The sequence below is a fragment of the Dendrobates tinctorius genome, unplaced genomic scaffold, assembly GCF_039654945.1.
Source record: "Dendrobates tinctorius isolate UK_male_01 unplaced genomic scaffold, ASM3965494v1 ptg000073l, whole genome shotgun sequence".
NCBI classification, from domain to species: Eukaryota; Metazoa; Chordata; class Amphibia; order Anura; family Dendrobatidae; genus Dendrobates; species Dendrobates tinctorius.
The window spans coordinates 2,905,263-2,929,879 of NW_027361741.1; the positions used below are offsets into that span (position 1 = coordinate 2,905,263).

Here is a 24,617-nt window from a genome sequence, read left to right on the forward strand (position 1 = left end):
TATCTATATCCTATGGTCTATACCACCCTACCCGCGCCCTCCGTTCTGCTGATGACCTGAGGTTAGTATCCTCAATAGTCAGAACCTCCCACTCCCGTCTCCAAGACTTTACACGTGCCGCGCCAATTCTTTGGAATGCACTTCCCAGGTCAATACGATTAGTCCCCAGTCCCCACAATTTTAAGCGTGTCCTGAAAACGCATTTATTCAGACTGGCCTATCGCCTCAACACATTAACCTAACCTATCCCTGTGTGGCAGAGCCAAAAATTTTACCATAACCAGGTTCCCAGCATCATGTTCCCACATGCTTTATGCATCCATTAGCCCTCTGTGTCTGTACTGTTACACACTTAACATTATGGCTGGTCCATACAATCAGGGCAACTGTTACCACCCACCTTTCGTGTCTACCTCTTTCCTCATAGACTGTAAGCTTGCGAGCAGGGCCCTCACTCCTCTTGGTATTTGTTATAATCTACTGTATGTGATTATTGTTATGCTGTAATGTCTATTGTCTGTACAAATCCCCTCTGAAATGTAAAGTGCTGCGGAATATGTCGGCGCTATAAAAATAAAATTTATTATTATTATTATTTATTATGGTCAATCACATTTGAACTAACCCAAAATAATGATGAGATTTTCATCCATTTTTATTAATGGTACAAAAAATCTATTTGCCTCTATGTTCAGTCTAATGTGCCTCCTCTTTGTCTTGTAGGTATTAAGAATTGGGTAATACTAGCAGTGATGTCCTCACGTGTTGTAGTTTCTGTATATCGTTTAGCAACTTTTCTGCAAAAAGCTTCACATGTGAATACAGTGCAATCATATTGACATCGATCTCTCCGTCTCAATAGTTACTTACTACAAGTAAACCTAGCATAGTCTGAGCCTGAAATGATATTCCCATCAGGGTTTGTTCAAATGAGCATGTTATATGGACGTGTGCTATCCAAGCCAAACGTCTGATAGCACACTGACCCATGTAATTCAATAGGGCTGTTCAGATAAAAGTTTTCAAATAACAGTTTATTCACACTGATCGAGTGTCTTTATGAAAAAAAGTGCATTATGCACTATTCTATTCCGTATATCGGATGAGTCTTGCCTATATAAGTCTATGGGTGTGATAATTTTTTTAAATCCCATATGGATTATCTGTATAGCATCCAATTATTGCTGTTATTAACCTACAAAACTATATTCTAGAATTTACATTTTAAAATATTGTTCTCTAAATACGGATGCCACATATGTCAAATGGATGTTACATGAATGTACAATACGGACACACGAATTACAATATAGATGAATACCATCTGAGTTTTCTGGATGATAATTGGATGATTGTCTGACCTTGGCGTCAAACTGCGAACTATTTTTTCTTAAAATACATTTGATAGGTTGGCCCAGGTAGGAAACAGATAGAAGGGAATTGTGGCATTAAAGACGAAAACAGACGGCCATATACTGTAACATGGGCGATGATCGCATCACAATGCTTGGACTGGCTGTCGACTATACTGACCCAAGTATGACTGCCTGTATTACTATGCAGCTGTCATGCCCGGGAAAGCTGCCTGCCAGTTCTAGGATTACGATGCAATCATGGTCTGTGTTATACGGAAGTCTTTCCCTCCCTTAAGGCCCCGTTACACGCTTCAATGTCCCAGCAATCCCTCCAACGATCCTACGTAGATGGGATCGCTGGGACATAGCTGATCGCTGGTGAGCTGTCACATAGGCAGACTCACCTGCGATCAGGACCAACGAGCACACTGGTATCCAGGGTAAACAGCGGGTAACTAAGTGCCGCACGGTGCTTAGTTACCCGCTGTGTACCCTGGATACCAGCTCCCAGCATCTGCTGTATGGCGCTGGGAGCTCTCTGATCGTTGGTCTCTCGCTGTCACACGCAGTGATGTGTGCTGCCCAGCGGGAGACCAACGATAGATTTATGGCCCAGACCATTAGGCAACGATTAACGATCATCCAACTGATTGTTGATCGTTGCTACATGTCACATGCAACGATGTCGTTTCAACATCGCTGCAACGTCACCAAACTGGTGACGTTGCAGCGATATTGTTCACAATATTGTTGCGTGCAGCGGGGCCTTTACATCAGATTTCCTAAGTTTTGTTTGTAGCCTGTATCCCTGGAGACATATACTGTAGGTCCGCATAGGAACTGTGGACTCAATTGTTTGATCTGTTATTTTGGAAACAGCAGAGCAATAAAAATGATCACAAACTGGCTCATGCTTTTTATTGTAGTACTTATAGAAATCCGCTACTTTCACCAAAGTAAACAAGTATAAGGTTAGGTTCAAACACCGGCATCATAGTTTATATAACAGACCAGAAAAACAGAACTTCTGGAAGGAGCAAATTTGCCCAATGATGGACACATATGTCACCAGATGGACCCTATGGTCATTCAAACAGCAAAAAGAGCGTTGCTGTTCTCTTTCTTCCACAATGGGACCTCTGATGCAAGTGTGCACTTAGCCTCTTCTCCTGTAGGCTACATTTACTTTTCCCTACCACAATATTCATGTAGGACATAAAAGATTTACCGGTTAGAAACATCATGGTGTAAATCCTCCCATTAATAAAAAAGGTTATAAAGTGGAGTACTCCAATATAATACAAAAATGATTACCGATAGTAACCATAAGCCACCCATAAATTATTAAAAATATGTAATTTTATTGACATCAATTAAAGCATAAAATCAAATTATTTTCAAGAAAAATTCAAGAAGGATGAAATGAAGGAGTGAAACGGAATAACAAACATTAATCAATAAATCTCAAGTGAGATTGTAGACAATACATTTACATACTTAAGTTTGTATTTGGGAAAATGGACCGTTTTTCCTCTCTTTTCTATTTTGCAACCATTTTTCTCATCCATTTTTTTATGTTTAAGGTGATAGACTGGGAACTTTTATAATGAATTGAGGAAAAATGGATGAAACCCAGATGGAACACTGAAGTCTGAGTCTAATCCACAAAACAGATGAGAATAGGACATGCTATGAGTCTCACAAACTTTTTAAAATGGATATGTGTATGGATCAGTGAAGCTGTATGGGTCTAGTCTCTGTCCATTTAAAAAAAACACAGACATGAACAGTGAATGTAGCCTTACATTGATATGTTAGAAATTCAGAATATATACAGGGTGGGCCATTTTATGGATACACCTAAATAAAATGGGAATGGTTGGTCATATCAATTTCCTGTTTGTGGCACATTAGTATAGAGAAGAGGATTGCTTTGACAATCCACATTTGGCAGCACTTTGAACACATTTTATAAGTGGTCATAAACTTGTAAATAACTCATTAAACAATAAAGTTACGTTAAAACTAAGCACACCATAGATTTTCTTGTGAAATTCCTAATAAGTTTGATGTGTCACATGACCCTCTTCCTATTGGAAAAAATAAAGTTGGATTCAAAATGGCCAACTTCAAAATGGCCACCATGGTCACCACCCATCTTGAAAACAAAAGTTTTCCCCCTCCCATATACTAATGTGTCACAAACAGGAAGTTGATATAACCAACCATTCCCATTTTATTTAGGTGTATCCATATAAATGGCCCTCCCTGTATATATATATATATATATATATATATATATATACAGTATATATATTTATGGCCTTACAAACAAATGGACTCTTGCAGTAAATCCATTGAATGGTATCATCGTACCATTCCATTCACATGCTTATGGAAGAGCCTTCTTCTATACCCTTCAGGGTCAAGGTTGGATTTGTTCCTTTCATTCATTTTCATTAAATTTAGAATAAAAGAATAAAAAGTCAGTTGCTAATTTACCTTGTAGTCTCGGAATAGAAAATATTCTGCTTATTATACAATGATAATTTGTAATAATGTTGTGTTCTCTATTTTAGATCATCCTGAATTCCATGCACAAATACCAACCTCGGCTTCATATAGTTAAAGCAGATGAAAATAATGGATTTGGGTCTAAAAACACGGCTTTCTGTACCCACGTATTCTCTGAGACTGCATTTATAGCTGTAACATCTTACCAAAACCACAAGGTAAAAACTTCTCGCTAATAACTCTGTTCTCTTGCTATAAGTAATATTAGGCTGGAGTCAGACACAGCGTATAAAAATACGGTTTGTATTTTATGGTCGTAATATGCAGAAATGTTCCCTGAACAGTGATCCGTATGTCATCCTTTGGCAAGGCTAGGATGCGATTTTAGTGCATGTAAGCATCCGTATTGCATCCGTATGCCGAGATTTTCTCGCCGGCTTGCAAAATGGACATATAATGGATCCCAATGACAGGTTAAAACACATACGAAAGAATAGATATAGACACATAGTATACTTATATACACTCACTGGCCACTTTATTAGGTACACCTGTCCAACTGTGTGTTAAGACTTAATTTCTAATCAGCCAATCACATGGCGGCAACTCAGTGCATTTAGGCATGTAGACATGGTCAAGACAATCTCCTGCAGTTCAAACCGAGCATCAGTATGGGGAAGAAAGGTGATTTGAGTGCCTTTGAACGTGGCATGATTGTTGGTGCCAGAAGGGCTGGTCTGAGAATTTCAGAAACTGCTGATCTACTAGGATTTTCACGCACAACCATCTCTAGGGTTTACAGAGAATGGTCCGAAAAAGAAAAAAAATCCAGTGAGCGGCAGTTCTGTGGCCGGAAATGCCATGTTGATGCCAGAGGTCAGAGGAGAATGGGCAGACTGGTTTGAGCTGATAGAAAGGCAACAGTGACTCAAATTGCCACCCGTTACAACCAAGGTAGGCAGAAGAGCATCTCTGAACGCACAGTGCGTCGAACTTTGAGGCAGATGGGCTACAGCAGCAGAAGACCACACTGGGTACCACTCCTCTCAGCTAAGAACAGGAAACTGAGGCTACAATTTGCACAAGCTCATCGAAATTGGACAGTAGAAGATTGGAAAAACGTTGCCTGGTCTGATGAGTCTCGATTTCTGCTGCGACATTCGGATGGTAGGGTCAGAATTTGGCGTAAACAACATGAAAGCATGGATCCATCCTGCCTTGTATCAACGGTTCAGGCTGGTGGTGGTGGTGTCATGGTGTGGGGAATTTTTTCTGGGCACTCTTTGGGCCCCTTGGTACCAATTGAGCATCGTTGCAACGCCACAGCCTACCTGAGTATTGTTGCTGACCATGTCCATCCCTTTATGACCACAATGTACCCAACATCTGATGGCTACTTTCAGCAGGATAATGCGCCATGTCATAAAGCTCGAATCATCTCAGATTGGTTTCTTGAACATGACAATGAGTTTACTGTACTCAAATGGCCTCCTCAGTCACCAGATCTCAATCCAATAGAGCATCTTTGGGATGTGGTGGAACGGGAGATTCGCATCAGGGATGTGCAGCCGACAAATCTGCGCCAACTGTGTGATGCCATCATGTCAATATGGTCCAAAATCTCTGAGGAATGCTTCCAGCACCTTGTTGAATCTCTGCCACGAAGAATTGAGGCAGTTCTGAAGGCAAAAGGGGGTCCAACCCCTTACTAGCATGGTGTACCTAATAAAGTGGCCAGTGAGTGTATATATACATATATATATATATAAATATATATATATATACACGTCATTGAGACACATATATATATCTATATATTTATAGTTCATAGTGTTCTACATAGCATAATAGCCGCTAAATCAATTGCTGGCTTCTGTAATATCATTACAAAACCCGACATGAAGTCACACATGGTTTGCATACAGTAAACCATTCCATTTCCTTTATTTTTTATATGTCTTTGACTAATAATTAGATTAGGGTATGTGTGTAAAATTTTGGACATGTAGGTGTTAAATTAAGGGGTTAATTCGCTGAAAAAAATTGCGTGGGCTCCCGCGGTAATTTCTCCACCAGAGAGGGAAAGCCAGTGAGTGAGGGCAGATATTAATAGCCTAGAGAGGGACCATTGTTTTTGACCCCCCCAGCTAAAATAATCTGCCCCCAGCCACCCCAGAAAAGGCACATCTATAAGATGTGCCTTTTCTGGCACTTAGCCTCACTATTCCCATTGCCTTTAGTGGTGGCTCATGGGTTAATAATGGGTTAATGTCACCTTGCTATTGAAAGGTGACATTAAACCGGGTTAATAATGGAGTGGTGTCAATAAGACACCTATCCATTATTAATCCTATAGTAGTAAAGGGTTAAAAAGGGTTAATTGAAAAGTCTTTTAATGAAATAATCACACAGTTTTTGACGAAATGTATTATTCAGCTAATCCAACAGAATCCCTTGTTGTCCTGTAAAAAAAACAAAAAATAAAAAACCAACAATATCCATACCTCTCTGCCGTTCAGTCAGGTCCCCCACTGCAATCCATCACAAGGGGTTAACTAGTTTACAACAGGGATCGGTGCTAATGCTACCGGCCCCATTGTAAACCACTGCAGAATGAATGAATTCATCTCTGCGCAGGTGCCCCGGCTGACCGGGGATGAACTAATAAGCGCGGGAAAGTTTCTGAACTTTTTCCCATGCTGTCAGTTCACCTCCGGTCAGCCAGGGACTCCGCAAAGCCTCAGTGACATCAGAGGTAGTCAGTGAGGCTGCACGGAGTCCCCAGCTGACCTGAGGTGAACTCAGGAGCATGGGAAAAAGTTCAGAAACTTTCCCTCGCTTATTAGTTCATCCCCGGTCAGCCAGGATGCCTGCGCACCCAAGGTGACATTAACCCATTATTAACCCATGAGCCACCACTAAAGGCAATGGGAATAGAGAGGCAACGTGCCAGAAAAGGTGCATCTTATAGATGCGCCTTTTCTGGGTTGGCTGGGGGCAGATTTTTTTAGCCAGGGAGGGGCCAAAAACAATGGTCCCTCTCTTGGCTATTAATATCTGCCCTCACTCACTAACTTTCTCTCTCTGGCGGAGAAATTACCGCGGGAGCCCATGCAACTTTTTTCAACGAGTTTACCCATTAGTTTAATACCTACATGTCCAAAGTTTTACACACATACTCTAATCTAATTATTAGTCAAAGACATATATAAAAGTAAATGAAATGGAATGGTTTACTGTATGTAAACCATGTGTCACTTCATGTCGGGTTTTGTAATGATATTACAGAAGCCGGCAATTGATTTAGCGGTTATTATGTTGTGGAGAACTCTATGAAATATAAATATATATATATATATATATATACATATATGTGTCTCAATGACATGTACAGTATATATATGTATTCTATGTGTATATATCTATTATTTCTATTCTTTATTAACATGTCAGTGTGATTTTACTGTATTGCAAAATGAATTGCCGGCTTATGTTAAAGGACAGCGGTGCGTATTTCTCGCAAGTCACACGTCTGGTCCATGTGTAATCCGTAGTTTTCTTGTCCCCATAGACTTGCATTGGCGTATTATGGGCGTAATATGCTGACAATCGCAGCATGCTGCGATTTTCTCAGCCCGTATAATAGGGCCAAGAAAAAATTGGCTGATGGGAGCTGCCCCATAGATTAGCATTGGTCCTAGTGCTATGCGTTGTTTTTGTGCATAGCACTCATCTGTATTTCTCGCTAGTGTGACTCCTGCCTTAAACTGACATTTTTGTGGCACACAAAAAAGGAAATAAATGAAATAGTGCAGCTGCTGCTACTGCTTCCATCTATCAGAAGACGCAGAATATGCTGCAGCCATAGACCCTGATCTCCAAATCATCTCACAAAAAAGTGTAAAGGTAAAACAACTTTTTGTGTTACTCTTGGTAGGCAGTGAAAGAGTTAATGAAAAAAAATTCTCATCCAAAGGTTCTTTTCTGAGCTGCCAAGTCTCTTAGGCTTATGCACACATTTTACAGGTTTCTGGAAAGAAGAACAGCCAGCCAATCCTTTTTTCTTCTCTAACATCTGTATATAAAGTGAACTATTTTGCCCATGTGGAGAAAAGTTAAAATGTAGAAAGAAATAAAATAAAAATATATACAGACCCCTGGAAACAATTTTACATTCATGTATTATGTTAACGTTGGAGGGGAAAATTATAAAATGCCTCTACTGTAATCTGAACGGACTGACAACTGGGCCAAATAATGCAGCGGATTTTTATCTTATCAATTTTGTTAATGCATTAATGTTCTCTAGCAATATGTTTTACAATGATCTCAATTAGGTTTTTGTGCATCCTGAGATTTTTACTTTGTGCAACTTTTTTTTGCAGCCATTTGCAGCAAAAATACCCCAACAGCTGGCAAGCGGATATTCACCTTTAGCCTTTACAAATATTAAGATTATCTTCAGTCTCTTGCAGATATGCCTGGCAACTCATAAAATACAATCCTCAACATTGAAATTGCAACACCTAAACTGTTAACTTTCTTATAATGCAAGTGGGTATCTTCTCCCTATATGATGCTGACCTATCATAAGCAGGCAGCAACACTCAAAGGCAAGAAGAACACAAACATGCACCACCATAGCTTACAACAGGATTCTCAGTGTGATGTAATCACACTAATGTCTGCTTTGCTCCAGCAACTTGTGTGATCGCTCTGCAGTGAAATCAGAGCAGGTTGTCATTACATCTCACACAGGAGCAGTTTGTTCTGGGCTCCTCCTGTGTGAGATGTAATGAGACCCTGCTCTGATCTCACTGATGAGCACAAAAGACATAAGTTTAATAATTGACACAACTCTGGATAGACAGCATGGGTGGGAGCAGATACAGCAGATGTAACCTTGCTAGAAGAGGAGGAGAGTTGATATAAGCGTTTGCAATGTGTCACAGCTAAACTTAGCTGTGCTGCCCCACCCCCTTCACACTGCAGCCTACAATCCAAGGCACAGGTGCGCCGGACGTAACCTTGACCCAGGTGTCCTTTGCAAGCAGAATATTCTTTAGACCTTTCAGTGAACCTTGCCAACAGCAACTATATGAATAAGACCCTATAAGGGTCAAAACGTTATATTCTTGTCGCCTCACCATTTTCTCTATCCCTGCACCAATTCCTTATTCATGAATTGTGTTATTGCTGCATCTGTATCTGTGCAATAAAGTCCCCACAGGAATCTATCAAGAGTGTGCGGTGATTGAACATTACTCCACCTCCTTCACAGTCATCTTATCGGAAAGGTGTTAGTCATCTATGCCTTCTAATCATTCAGGAGGTTAAACCAGGACATAAGAGCTGTATCATTACATCTCACACACTGAGAAACCTAAGCTACTGTCTGAAGTGTTCATTTTCAGCTATTTTCAGCCTGCTTATGATTGGTCAGCATCACCAATTTTCGTTTTTGCATTCTAATTTTTCACTGACCTATTTTAATAGCCATAACTCGAAACTGTGAAAAAAATGCTATTCAGCCATTGTTTTTTTTTAGTTTTAATTTTACAGTATTAATTGTGCAGCAAAAAAATACCTATAAACTTGATTTTCCAGGTCAGTACATTTACAAAGCTACCAAACATATAGGTTATTTTTACTATTGGCTTAAACAATTCTGATTTTTGCAAAACTACTTTTTTTTGTGTCGCCATTTTCCGAGACCCGTACCTTCTCTATACCATGTGTGGAGGTTTAGTTTTTGCGTGCCTACCTGTTTTTTTTTTTTTGGGGGGGGAGGGAAAGGGGTATGTGTTATGCTTGATCGCTTCTTATTGCATTTTTTTAGCATTATTGTGGTGAAAAAAAAATCCCCCATAATTTTGGTGTTTCTATTTCTTTCTCAGTTTGGTGTTTGCTAGTCGGTTTAATTAATCTTATATTGTCAATGATTGAACTTTTTTGGATGCAGCGATACCAAATCTGTATATCTTTTATCTTTTATATGTCTTTATTGTTAATTAGGAAAAAAGGAAAATGATTTGAATTTTTATATATTTGAAAAACTTATTTTTCTACCTTTTACTTTATTTGCTAGTCCACTTAGCAAACTTTAAGCTATGTTCTCTGTGAAAATCACAGTCTTTTATGACGTCCAGACACAGGCTGGAGGTTACAGAAGACATCATATGACGGGCACAGGGGCCTACATCTGGCCACTGGCTGTTATAAAAATCTATTGGTTCCCCGCAATCATATTGTCCGGAAACTGGGAGATTGTGATGCTTCAATGATGGTATCAGCGCGTTTAAAAGGTTAACAACCACGTTTGGCAGACGTGTCCCAGGAGCCATTTTTCAATGTTGAGTGTATATATAAAGAAAGACATTATAAGAAGCCATTATCTACTAAGATCATTCCCATTTGATTAAGTCAAAAACATTTATTAAATGTACTATAGGTCTACTTATACATTTGTCATATCATATTTCATAGTGACATTAACTACTTAAAGTTTGTTGAATGAAGCCAACACACTTATTGATGACGATAAATCTCAGTAATTTTTCAGAAAGAAGCTAAATATAGTGAAATATATCTTCCAGCGTATTGCTGGAGAATTAAGTCTCACTTAAAGAATCTCACTGCCATCACTGGTAATCTTATATAATAGACCTAATTATTTGGAGCTTGTAAAAATAAAAATCTAATATCTGATGTAATTATGATTATGATATTATAAATCGAGTTTCTGAATTCCAGACCTCCATAATCCATCAAATTCTTTATGATTTCTAGATTTTTTTATATTGTTAATTATTTGTAACAGCACCAGGTATTGACTAATTATAATAATAATAATAATAATTATATATAATTATATCTAATAATATAATATATATAATAATATAATAATTAATATAATATAGATAATAATATAATAATAATTATATATAATTATTTTATATAATTATTATATATAATTATATATGTATATAAATAATATATATATATAATTATAATTAGTCAATACCTGATCAGGAATCCTGAAAAATGGAATTACCTACATGGGGAATCCTGAAAAATCCGTAGCAGCCGCCATCTCCTATCTCAGTAATGGAAAAGTCGGTTTTCACTGAATGCAGATTTTACCTATGAATTGACAATTTTGATAATAACTGATCAATTCTGGCAGAGAAAGAAGAACATTTTTCTGATAAGATATATTACAAAGTTGCTGATTTTCATGTGTATTATTGATGTGTATTATTGATTTATGAAATAAAAATTAAAATGATGGTTAATCTTTAAATGACAATGACAGGAGTAGCCTTTTACAGAATACAGAGTGGTGTAGTAAATTTGCTATGTCGCAAAGGAATATACACAGGAATCAAGTTCTGAGTTTTCAAACTTTCTGTTTATTGATATAATACACATCTTTTACACAGATAACCCAGTTAAAGATTGAAAATAATCCATTTGCCAAGGGATTTAGAGGAAGTGATGATATGGAGCTGCACCGCATGTCCAGAATGCAAAGGTATGCGTGTATTATATCTTCTGTTTATTAAAGGTTTTTTCTGGCAGCAAGGATGACAAGTGCCAATACAAGTCTATGGGTCTGTGAAAAGCATGCACAGCATCTGTGTAACGTTCGTGTTTAACATTGCAAAGTATAGGAGAAGCTTTGATAGTTTTTTATTCATCCATTTGTGAAAAACTCTGATGACAAATGGATCCATAACACTGAAGACACCGATACCATTGTTTTGTGTACATGACAAATACAGATGTCTGAATGACCTCAGAAACAGTAAGTAAAATAGTAAATGCACAAGTGTATGCTTCAATGGTGGCTCAGTGGTTAGCATAGTAGTCTTGAAATCCCACCATGGACAACATCTGCCTGGAGATTGTATGTTCTCCCCGTGTTTGCTTGGGTTTCCTCTGGGTACTCCAGTTTCCTCCCACATTCCAAAGACATACTGATAGGGAATTCAGATTGTGAGCCCCATTGGGGACAGTGATGATAATGTCTGTAAAGTGCTGTGGAAAATGATGGTGCTATATAAGCATGTAAAATAAATAAAAATAAGAAAACTATACAAACAGCAATGTATAAAAGAATACACCACTGATCAGATGCAGTCATTTATATGATACATACGTAATTCAATGGCTCACAAGTGTCTTCTTTGATTTGAGCCATTCTCTTTTCTCTTCATCCATTCAACCCAGAACACCATATAGACTTCTCCCTATGACTACAAAGTAAGATGTCCAGAAATCTTTGTACCATTGTTTTTCCATACTCTGTTGCAACCCATATAGATTCAGCACACAGACTCAGGAGCGCATTACAAATTCAGACCCTAGTATAGACCTTTAAATAAATTTAGACCCTTGAATTAAATGGGTAATTTGATCTTCCAATGAAATTCTACATTCACTCTACATGGCTGCAGACTTCTGAATTCATACACTACGCTCACAGCAGGAGTCTCCGATATTGCCGCTGAGAATGGGCGGTCACGTGACTAGAAGTATGTGATTTGCATACTTGCAGACTAGGCGTGCTTGAGTGAGGCCGAGCATGTCTAGTCAGAATGTGGCTGTAAATATACAAATCACAGACTTGACTTGTGGTAATGTAACTGCCCGCTTTCACCAGCAACACCGGAGAATCCTGAAAGCATGCAGCTTGCATGCTTTTAGGATTCAGAAATCTGCAGTCAGGTAGAGTGGCTGCAAACTTTCATCAGAAGACTGGACAACAGTTTTAATTGAGTGCCTAGACTGGACCCCAAAAGATATTCATACCTTGCTCCAGAACCTAAAATAAATCCAGATCCCAGACCAGTCCTCTAAATTAATTCTAAGTAATTACAGACTCCAGGCAAAATCCCTCAATCAAAATCAGACTCCTAGACTAATTCAGATCTTAGACCAGGCCTCCAAATTAATTCTGATTAAAGACCCTAAATAAATTACTGTATTTTTGAGGCAATAAGACGCACTGGACCATAAGACGCACCTAGGTTTTAGAGGAGGAAATTAGGAAAAAAATGAAGCAAAAAATGTGGTCAATTCTGTACTTATCCCTTATCCTGGTAAATATGGTTCCCTCATCCCCATCCTGATACACATGGGCACTCATCCCTATCCTGGTAAGCATGGCTCCTTCATCCCTACCCTGGTGTGCATGGCTCCCTCATCCCTATTCTGGTATGCATGGCCCCCTTATCCCTATCCTGATATGCATGGCCCTCATCCCCATCTTGGTATGCATGCCTCCTCATCCCTAGCATAGTATGCATGGCCCCCTCATCCCTACCTTGATAGGAATGATCGCCCTCATCCCTATACTGGAATGCAGGGACCCCATCTCATTCAAGTATGCATGGCCCCATCCCGGTCCTGGTATGCATGACCCCATCTTTATCCTGGTATGGTTGGCCCCATCTCAGTCCTGGTATGCATGGCCCCATCTCAGTCCTGGTATGCATGGCCCCATCCTTATCCTGGTATGATAGGCCCCATCCCAGTCAGGGTATGCATGGCCCCACCCTTATCCTGGTATGATTGGCCCATCCCAGTCCTGGTATGCATGGTCCCATCCTTATCCTGGTATGATTGGCCCCATCCCGGTCCAGTTATGTATGGCCCCATCCTTATCCTGGTATGATTGGCCCCATCCCGGTTCTGGTATGCATAGTCCCATCCTTATCCTGATATGATTGGCCCCATTCTGGTCCTGGTATGCATGGTCCCATCCTTATCCTGGTATGATTGGCCCCATCCCTGTCCTGGTATGCATGGCCCCAACCTTATCCTGGTATAATTAGCCCCATCCTGGTCCTGGTATGCATGGTCCCATCCTTATCCTGGTATGACTGGCCCCATCACGGTCTTGATATGCATGGCCCCATCCTTATTCTGGTATGATTGGCCCCACCCCAATCCTGGCATGCATGGTCTCATCAGAAAAGATTAAATAAAACAAACCATTACATTTATCTTCCTCCCCTCCCTCACAGTGTCCTGCTCCTTTGCCAGCAGCTGCTTAATGCTTGTAAGCAGTGCATGGCAGGGACGTCATGCACTGCTCACAAGCAGAGCACAACTGCCGGAATACTCACTGGGACTGTTCATCTCAGAGAGAAGTGAGTATTCATTGCTCTTCAGTAGCGCGCAGTGTCAGACGGAGCCTACCAGCTGCTGCCAATGGTCACGTGTGCTGCTACTTAAGAGAAATAAATATTCTGAATATTCATTTCTCTTAAGTATCGGCACACATGACCACCAGTAGCAGCAGGAAGCCGGTGGCTGGCACTGCGTGGTACTGAAGAGCAATGAATACTCACTGCTCTCTGCAATGAACTGTCCCGGAGAGTATTCTGGCAGCTGTGCTCTGTTAGTGATCAGTGCATGATGTCCCTGCCATGCACTGCTTACAAGCATTAAGCAGCTGCTGGCAACGGAGTAGGACACTGCGAGGGAGCGGAGGAAGGTAAGTGTAATGTTTTTTTTTAATCTTTTCTGATGGGGCCATGCATACCAGGAAAGGGATAGGGCCTGTCATACCAGAATAAGGATGGGACCAATCATACCAGAAACGGGATGGGGCCAATCATACCAGGATGCTAAAAAGAAATGAATATTCTTTGCCCTCCACACCCATGGGCATGGAATGCAGTGAATATTAATTTCTCTTTAGCAGCAGGCACAGGAGTTAGCCAGAGCTGCCAGCTCCTGCCTCTGTGACCCGCTGCTCCGCCAAAATATCTCCCCACCTCCCCACCACAGCCAGAGGCGTATATTCGGACTATAAGATGCACCCCCATTTTCCTCCACATTTTGGGAGGAAAAAAGTGCATCTTATAATCCAAAAAATATGGTAAATTAATTCAGATCTCACACCACATCCTTAAATTCAAACCCTAGATTAAAGCTCTAAATAAATTCAGACCCAAGACGAGATTTATAAAAGAAAAAAATAACAATTCTCAAAGATCTGACCAGACATCTTCATGTGGTAAAATTTGAATTTTCCTGTATGTGCGGATTTTCCTTGGAAATTTGAGTTGAATATCCTTTTGTAATACCAGTGCCGGCATCCCTGCAAGATCCCCCTACCTCCTCCCAGCAGAGACGCCGAGATGTTCACCGCCACGGCAACTCTGTTATGGTTTCTGCCGTGGCTTCCACTTTCAAGGACTTGCGCACGGCATGTAGGTCTCCCGGCAGCATGCTTAGGACGTGTGTGCTCTCCCCAATTCTTAAAAGGCAATCAAGCGCACTACAGAAATGTCCCCAGTCAATAGCTGGGAGGCATAACATGCTTAAGGCTTCTCCCCTGTAGGGAGGTGTCTGAGCATCATTAGTATTTAGTTAAAAATAATAACCTCCAAAAGTTCTCCACTAATTAAATATGGTAAAATCCCTAAAGAAACGGAAACATACTAAGCCAAAAAGCTTAGCCTATCCTGTGAGAATAATAAGAATCAAATGTCTCATATTTGAAGGTTGTGTTTTCCCAAGAACGATTTTAATATTTCCCCACAGGTGTTCAATGAGATTTAGATAAGGACTCTTTGCTAGTCACTTCAGAACTCTCCAGCACTTTGTTTCCATCCATTTCTGGGTGCATCTTGAAGTATACTGTATTTGGAGTCATTGTCCTTTAGTAATTTCGAGATTTCATGATGCCTTGCACACAGTCAAGGCACTAGGTGCCAGAGGCAGCAAAACAACCTCATAATATATTTGAACCTCCATCATATTTGACTGTAGGCACTGTGTTCTTTTCTTTGTAGGCATCATTCATTTTTAAGTAAACAGTAGAATAATGGGCTTTAACAAAAATCTCTATCTTGGTCTCATCATTCCACGCTTTCCCAGAAGCATTTTGGCTTACTCATGTACATTTTGGTAAACTGCAGTCTAGCTTTTTTATGAGAAAAGTGTTAGTAATCACACTCATCTCTGCTCTTCTCTAAGCACTTTAATTTTTATTATTATTATTATTATTATTATTATTATTATTATTTATTTATATAGCACCATTGATTCCATGGTGCTGTACAGGTGAAGGGGTTACATACAAATTATAGATATCACTTACAGTAAGCAAACTAACAATGACAGACTGATACAGAGGGGAAAAGACTCTGCCCTTGCGGGCTTACATTCTACAGGATGGTGGGAGAGGTTGGGGAGGTTGCAGCAGCTCCTGTGTTGGTGAGGCGGTAGCTGGGTCATTGCAGGCTGTAAGCTTTCTTGAAGAGGTGGGTTTTCCGGTTCCATCTGAAGGATCTGAATGTAGTTGATAGTTGGACGTGTTTGGGGCACAGAATTCCAGAGGATGGGGGATATTCAGGAGAACTGCAGCATCCGTATATACACCATCCACTATATTGCAGTATCTATATATAACCACCATGCACCATATTACAGTATCTATAAATACCCCATTCACTATATTGCAGTATCTATATATACACCATGCACCACATTGCAGTATCTATATATACACACCATAGAACAGAATATTTATACCTGCTATGAATAATAGGGCAGAAATCCTAATATAACAGCATTGTCTATATATATTATTATATATGTGTGTGTATATAGATACAGTATATATATATATATATATATATATACTGTATGTACGCCATCCACAGTTGCACAGTGCAGAGCCAGTGAGAGCCATGTGGGAGGTAACATATAGAAATCCCTGAGGACAAAGATCTCCAAGGATATAATGATCCTATATATATACAGGATCAGATACTGCAGCAGTACATGGTGTATAAGGTAAATGTGCTCACCCCCCTCATAATGAGGCCTGATATCCCCAATATTATACTCCCTGAGGCTGCAGATATCTTTGCTGTCCAGTGGTCTGAGGTCATATATGCACTATACATAGAATATAAGGGGTACATAGTACCCCGGTTCACTAATATACCACATGAACTTTAAAAAATCTTGCGGACTGCAGTTGTCCAGAAGGCAGTTATTTATATTCAGACGTTAAACGATTGGTTGAATGGTCTGCTGTGTACTGAGCCTTTTATGTATCATATACAGTTGTGTTCAAACGTTTACATACACCAGCAGAATTTTCGCTTTCCTTTTTACAGATAATATGAATGATAGCACCAAAACTTTTTCTCGACTCATGGTTAGTGGTTGGGTGAAGCCATTTTTCATCAAACAACTGTGTTTTCTCTTTTTAAATCATAATGACATCCCAAAACATCCAAATGACCCTGATCAAAAGTTCACATACCCTGGTGATTTTGGCCTGATAACATGCAAAGAAGTTGACACAAATAGGTTTGAATGGCTACTAAAAGTAACATCCTCACCTGTGACCTGTTTGCTTGTAATCAGTGTGTGTGCATAAAAGCTAAGTGAGTTTCTGGGATCCAGACAGACTCTTGCATTTTTCATCCAGCCACTAATGTTTCTGGATTGTGAGTCATGGGGAAACCAAAAGAATTGTCAACTGATGTACGGAAAAAAGTAGTTGAACTGTATAAAACAGGAAAGGGATGCAAAAAGATATCCAAGGAATTAATAATGCCAGTCCGCAGCGTTCAAACTGTGATTAACAAATGGAAAATCATTGGTCCTGTAAAAACAAAACCACGGTCAGGTAGACCAACAAAAATTTCATCCACAACTGTCAGGAAAATTGTTCAGGATGCAAAGATAAACCCATAATTAACATCAGCTGAAATACTGGACTCTCTGAAAACTAGCGGTGTGGCTGTTTCAAGATGCACAATAAGGAGGCATTTGAAGAAAAAATGGGCTGTGTGGTCGACTTGCCAGAAGAAAGCCATTCTGCGCAAATGCCGCAAAGTATCTTCCCTACAATAAGCAAAACAGCCAAAGACAAGCCTCAAAACTTCAGGAACAAGGTAATTTGGAGTGATGAGACCAAAATTGAACTTTTTGGCCACAACCATAAACATTACTTTTGGAGAGGGGTCAACAAGGCCTATGATGAAAGGAACACCTTTCCTATTGTAAAGCACAGAGGTGGATTGCTGATGTTTTGGGGATATGTGAGCTACAAAGGCACAGAAAACTTGGTCAACGTTGAAGGAAAGATGAATGCAGCACGTTAACAGCAAATACTACAGGCAAATTTGCAATCATCAGCCCAGAAGCAGCGCATGGGACGTACTTGGACGTTCCAACATTCCAGGAATTTACAGGAACTGGAGGCTTTATGCCAAGAAGAATGGGCAGCTTTACCATCTGAAAAAATAACCTCATCAGCAACTACCACAAAAGGTTTCAAGCTGTCATTGATGTTAGAGTGGGCTATACATGGTATTAACCCCTTAACGACCACCAATACGCCTTTTAACGGCGGCAGTTAAGGGTACTTATGCCTCAGTGCCGCTTTTTAGTGGCGCTGAGATTTGGAACTTCTCTGGGGTCTCAGCTACCGGGGGTAGCTGAGACCCCAGAGAACATGATTTGGGTCGGTTTTTACCGACCCCAGTGTTGCGATTCGATTACGGAATAATGGCGACCCCCAAAAAGTTTGATTTCCCATTTAATTTTAGAGAAATGAGGTCCTTCGATTTTCCCCCCAGTACCTCCATTGTTCCTGCATCCCCAGGAGGAAGTTCCCCTGCTGCGACTCTTCCAGGAAGAAAATGGTGGGCGCATGCGCAGTACGCCCATCGAGATTTGCCAGCCGGCACCCGGCAGCAATAGGAAATGTTTCCTATTGGTTCATTTTGATCACTGTGATAGACCCTATCACAGTGATCAAGATTAAAAAAAAGTAGATCAATCACCCCTTTATCACTTCTTTAGTTAGGTAAAAATAATAAAATAAAAAAGTATTTATTTCCTTTTTTTCATTAGGGTTAGTGTTGGTTAGTGTTGGGCTAAAGTTAGGGTTGGGCTAAAGTTAGGGTTAGGGTTGGGCTAAAGTAGGGGTTGGAATTACGGTTAGGGATGGGATTAGGGTTGGGAGTGTGTTAGGGTTAGGTTTGTGGTTAGGGTTATGACTAGGGTTGGGATTGGGTTCAGGGTGTGTTAGGGTTAGGGTTGTGGTTAGGGTTATGGTTAGGGTTGGGATTAGAGTTAGGGGTGTGTTGGAGTTAGGTTTGGAGTTAGAATTGTTTAGGTACATCAAGGTGTCTCTAATCGTGACATGGCACCATCATTGATTCCAGCCAATTTTGCATTGAAAATTGAAATGGTGCTCCCTCCCTTCTAAGCCCTGCCATGCGCCCAAACAGTGGCTTTCTCCCACATATGGGGTATTGGCATACTCAGAAGAAATTGCACAATAAATTTTGTGGTCTATTTTCTCCTGATAACCTTGTGAAAATAAAAAAATTTGGGTTCAAGTAAGCTTTTTGTGAAAAAAGTAAAATGTTCATTTTTTCCTTCCACATTTCTTTAGTTCTCGTGAAGCACCTGAAGGGTTAGTAAACTTCTTGAATGTAGTTTTGTGCACCTTGAGGGGTGCAGTTTTTATAATGGTGTCACTTTTGGGTATTGTCTGTTATATTGACCCCCCAACCTCACATCAAATGTGAGGTGATCCAAAAAATAATGGTTTTGTAAATTTTGTTGGAAAAATGAGAAATCGCTGGTCAACTTTTAACCCTTATAATGTCCTTACAGAACAAAAATTATGTTTCAAAAATTGTGCTGATGTAAAGTTGACATGTGTAAAATGTTATTTATCAACTAAATTGTATGAAATCACTCTCTGACTTACAAAAATTAAAAGTTTGAAAATTGCAAAATTTTCAACATTTTTGCCAAATTTTTGTTTTTTCATAAATAAACGCAAATTATATCAAAGAAATTTCACCACTAACATGAAATACAATATGTCACTAAAAAACTTTCTCAGAATCAGTGAGATACATTGAAGTGTTCTAGAGCTATAACCTCACAAAATGACAGTGATCAGAATTGTACAGTAAAAATTGTCTTGGTCATAAAGTTCCAAATTGGCTCTGTTACCAAGGGATTGGATATGTGATCTTTTGATCAGGGTCATTTGGATGTTTTGGGTTGTGATTTAAAAAGAGAAAGCACACTAGTTGGACAATAAATGGCTTCACCCAACCACTAGCCATGAGTGGAGAAAAAGTTTTGGTGTTATCATTCATATTCTCGGAAAAAAGGCCAACAAAGCAAAAATTCTGCCAGGGTATGTAAACTTTTGAGCGCAACTGTATGTAGGGAGTAGACGAGCCATGCGATCCTTCATAGAGTGCATGTAAAAAACAAGGCTTTCCTCTCTATGAACACCTCTTGGGTACTATACGCTAACAGATACATTAGAGTACGCAGCATTTTATTTACCAGACTAACCAGATACTGTATTCTAAAACCAATTAAAATTTGCATGAATAAGATTTTAGGGCTGCAATTCAGAGCTTAGTGTGAAGTCTTTATTGAATTGTATGGTATGCCTTTCATTCTATATCGGCGTATGTTTTCTCTGCAGCAAAGAATATCCTGTTGTCCCAAGAAGCACCGTGCGACAAAAGGTTACATCTAACCATAGTCCATTCTCCTCTGAATCCCGAAATATAACAAGTTCCTCTAACCTCAGTTCTCAGTATCAGTGTGAGAATGGTGTAAGCAGCACCTCTCAGGACCTAATACCTCCCTCCAACTCCTATTCTTCCTTGCCACACGAACCTGGTACTATATACCACTGTACAAAAAGGAAAGGTATGTGTACATGAGCAGTAATGTTTAGAATGTAACATTAGATATGTGTCATATTTCACAAAACATTTTTTTAAAACATGCAAAGGATGGAATTAAAGCTGGACTTGTGTTTGGGGGCTTTTCCACAATCCAAGGATCCGTTGATGATTCGTATTATGAAAGAATACATATAAAAGTGTCAAAACTATGTTTGAAATGAATTCAAGCAGAAGGAAAGGATGTGTTCAGTAAAAATGCGTTATCAATAAAAAATGCTTCAAATTCACTTTTTAACTGGATCTGTCACTAGAACAACCCTTCTAATGTTACAAGTGTCAGGTTCATTAAACTCTACTCACTGAGCTTGTTGGATTGGTTTTAGGCTCCCTCTGGTCTTTAAAATAGGTTTAATTCCTGTAATATTTAGCTCATGTTAGGCGGTGGTTCAACAGGCTTGCACTTCATATCTAATCAGTTTAATTTCGTCCTGAGCACAGCAGAGTGATTGACAACTTATCCCTTTTTGAAGCCTGGTCTCATCTACGATGTTCTACCGTACATGGTGTTAGAAACTGTTATTACACGCTGGAAGTGCTGCTGGGAGACAAGATTTCTCATTATTTAGTGTTATGGAGACTGCAGATTTTACTAAGCATGTGTAAGATGCCCAGGGTTGTAGCCGTGGCTGAGCCGCTGCTTGTCCACACCCTGGCACCCCAAAACAAACAGTGTCCAAGTCCATATGGGTTGTGCTGTGAAGCTTGCATTGCACTTACTTGTAGGCCGAAAGCCTCCGCTGCATCCACTTCCAAATCCTTTGTTCCAGGATCAGCCACACGCATATCATGGGACATTTTAACAAGATCAAAATTTACAGGACAGTTCAAGTCAGTCTTTAGCACGCAATATCAGGTACAGCACCTTACTGTTCCAGTTCCTTCAACACAGTACATTTCAAGCCTTTGCTTACATACAGCTCGGAATATCCCTACTCTTCTTGACCTTCTCTTCCCATGCTGGGCTGGTCCCAAACATTTAACTGTATCCTGCTGTCCTACACTATTCCTATCACTGTACACCAATAAGGCCCACCGCTACCTATCTTGCTTTATCTGTTACTGCTCTGGGACCTATATCTAATCCTATGCTTAGCCTACATCTTACCATAGTCCATAATAGTTTCATGAAAAAACACCTCATTTATATGAATAGAGTAGAGACATACAAGTATATCTGTTATGAATGAGTCACCGTAGGAGGCAAAAACAGAAATACTAGCTAAGTCCAGAAAACCAGAGAAGTTGGCAGCTATCGGATTGCAGACCCCTGAACCTAACAACAACAACTAGCAGTAGCCGTGGGGGGTTCCTACGGTGCCCTAGACCCCTCGATCACAGCCGGAGAACTACTTAGCCTAAAGACAGAAAGGGAAATCTAAACTGCCCCAGAGCAGACCCCAAAGCAATAGGCAGCCCCCAACATATAATGACGGTGAAGCAAGATGAAAAAACACTCACACAGATAGAAAGATAGGCTGAGCAAATGATGGGGCCCAAGCTAACTAAATAGGACAGGACAGGAAAGCTGCTGTCTGCAATCCACCAAAACCCTCTCAAAACAAGAGCCAACAGACTGATAGGGAAAAAGGCCCTGAAGACGCTAAGCTTCAAAAAGAATAAATCAGTACTCAGGTATTTTCTGAAGACAGAGCAAAAAGGAATTCAGCTCACCCAGCAGGGAAAGGCAGAAATCCAGAAAAACAAGGCAAAACAAAACCAAAACACAAATGCAAAAAGAAGAGCCGAAAACTTAGCTTTTGAGGAGCAGGAATCAGACTGGTCTCCAAGAATCCCACAGAGAAATCACCTGCAAGGCAGAAGGGCGTCGGCTGCCTTATATCCATTCAGCAATTCCAGTCACCCAGTCATCATCATTCTGCTCAGGTGCTTTGTAATCAGCCTCACTACCTTCCTTCACCAGAAGAGGGAGTTCATCAGACCTCAATGGTGAAGGGGAAAATGAACTCACAACATATATCACTGCATGAATGGGTGTTACTAAGGACATGATGGGACAATCGCAGATATATATAAAAAAGATATATGAGAGAAAAAAATCACGAAAAAAGTCCCACACAACAAATTTTACAAAATTACCAAAGCATTTTTATTAGAATGTAACAGGAATACAGGAAAAGGTGGTATAGAAGTCAGTTATGACCATAAATAGCACATGGGCCAAAAAAGACAAGGGGTATACCACAGGTAATGGACAAAGGGATATAAATAATATTATCAATACATAGTACAAAAATTAAATGTTCAACTCAATCCCATATTAGTATATACCAACCAGTCAAAGTATGTAAAAGATAAGCCCAAATTTGGCCATCACACCTGGTGGAACCTGCCACCAATGGGGATGAATACAAAAAAATGTAGTAAGCACACCAAATGAGTTCACTGCATAATGTTACCTTTTAGACTGGTCGATAGTAGGAGTACACCTAGGTGTACCCTCCCCGGCGCATGTTTCGGCTAAATGGCCTTCATCAATGGCCTTCATCTTACCATAGTGTACAAGAGTTACAGTGGGGAAAAAAAAGGATTTAGTCAGCCACCAATTATGCAAGTTCTCCCACTTAAAAAGATGAGCGAGGCCTGTAATTAACATTATAGGTAGACCACAACTATGATAGTCAAAATGGAAAAACAAATCCCGAAAATCACCTTGTCTGATTTGGCAAGATTTATTTTTCAAATTATGGTGGAAAATAAGTATTTGGTCATTAACAAAAGTTCATCTCATTATTTTGTTATATTGCCTTTGTTGGCAATGACAGAGGTCAAATGTTTTCTGTAAGTCTTCACAAGGTTGGCACACACTGTTGGTGGTATGTTGGCCCATTCCTACATGCAGGTCTCCTCTACAGCAGTAATGTTTTGGGCCTGTCGCTGGGCAACACGGACTTTCAAATCCATCCAAAGTTTTTCTATGAGGTTGAGGTTTAGAGACTGGCTAGGCCACTCCATGACCTTCATATGCTTCTTACGAAGCCACTCCTTTTTTGCCCTGGCAGTGTGCTTGGGATCATTGTCATGTTAAAAGACCCATCCATGTTTCATCTTCAATGCCCTTGCTGATGGAAGGAGGTTTGCACTCAAAATCTCTCGATACATGACCCTATTTATTATTTCATTTTCATGGAACAGTCATCCTGGTCCCTTTGCTGAGAAACAGCCCCAAAGCATGATGTTGCCACCACCATGCTTCACAGTAGGTATGATGCTCTTTGGATGCATCTCAGCATTCTGTCTCCTCCAAACATGAGTTTTGTTTCTACCAAACAGTTCTATTTTGGTTTCATCAGACCATATAACATTCTCCCATTTCTCTTCTGGATAATCCAAATGCTCTCTAGCAAACTTCAGAAGGGCCCAGACATGTACAGGCTTAAGCAGGGGGACGTGTCTGGCACTGCAGGATCTGAGTCCCTGGCGGCGTAGTGTGTTACTGATGGTAGCCTTTGTTACGGTGGTTCCAGCTCTATGCAGTTCATTTTCTAGGTCTCCCCGTCTGGTTCTGGGATTTTTGCTCACCGTTCTTGTAATCATTTTGACCCCGCGGGGTGAAATCTTAGTGGAGCCCCAGATTGAGGGAGATTATCAGTGGTCTTGTATGTCTTCCATTTTCTTATTATTGCTGCCACAGTTGATTTCATCACACAAAGCTGCTTGCCTATTGCAGATTCAGTCTTCCCAGCCTGGTGCAGGGCTACAATTTTGTTTCTGGTGTCCTTCGACAGCTCTTTGGTCTTCACCATAGAGTTTGGAGCGTGACTGTTTGAGGTTGTGGACAGGTGTCTTTTATACTGATAACAAGTTCAAACAGGTGCCATTACTACAGGTAATGAGTGGAGGACAGAGGAGCCTCTTAAAGAAGAACTTACAGGTCTGTGAGAGTCAAACATCTTGCATGTTTTTAGGTGACCAATACAGTACTTATTTTCCATCATAATTAGAAAAATAAATCTTG

The 24,617-nt window shown here is 40.1% G+C and overlaps 1 protein-coding gene across 1 annotated transcript in view; it reads left to right on the forward strand.

The window, feature by feature from the left end:
• The window catches only part of TBX5 (T-box transcription factor 5), a 135,193-nt gene that overhangs the window by 105,408 nt on the left and 5,168 nt on the right, over nt 1–24,617 (forward strand). The window contains exons 4-6 of the mRNA XM_073582844.1: nt 3,935–4,087; nt 11,312–11,403; nt 20,374–20,603. Coding sequence (XP_073438945.1) covers nt 3,935–4,087; nt 11,312–11,403; nt 20,374–20,603 — 475 coding nt within the window. The remainder of the gene's footprint in view (nt 1–3,934; nt 4,088–11,311; nt 11,404–20,373; nt 20,604–24,617) is intronic.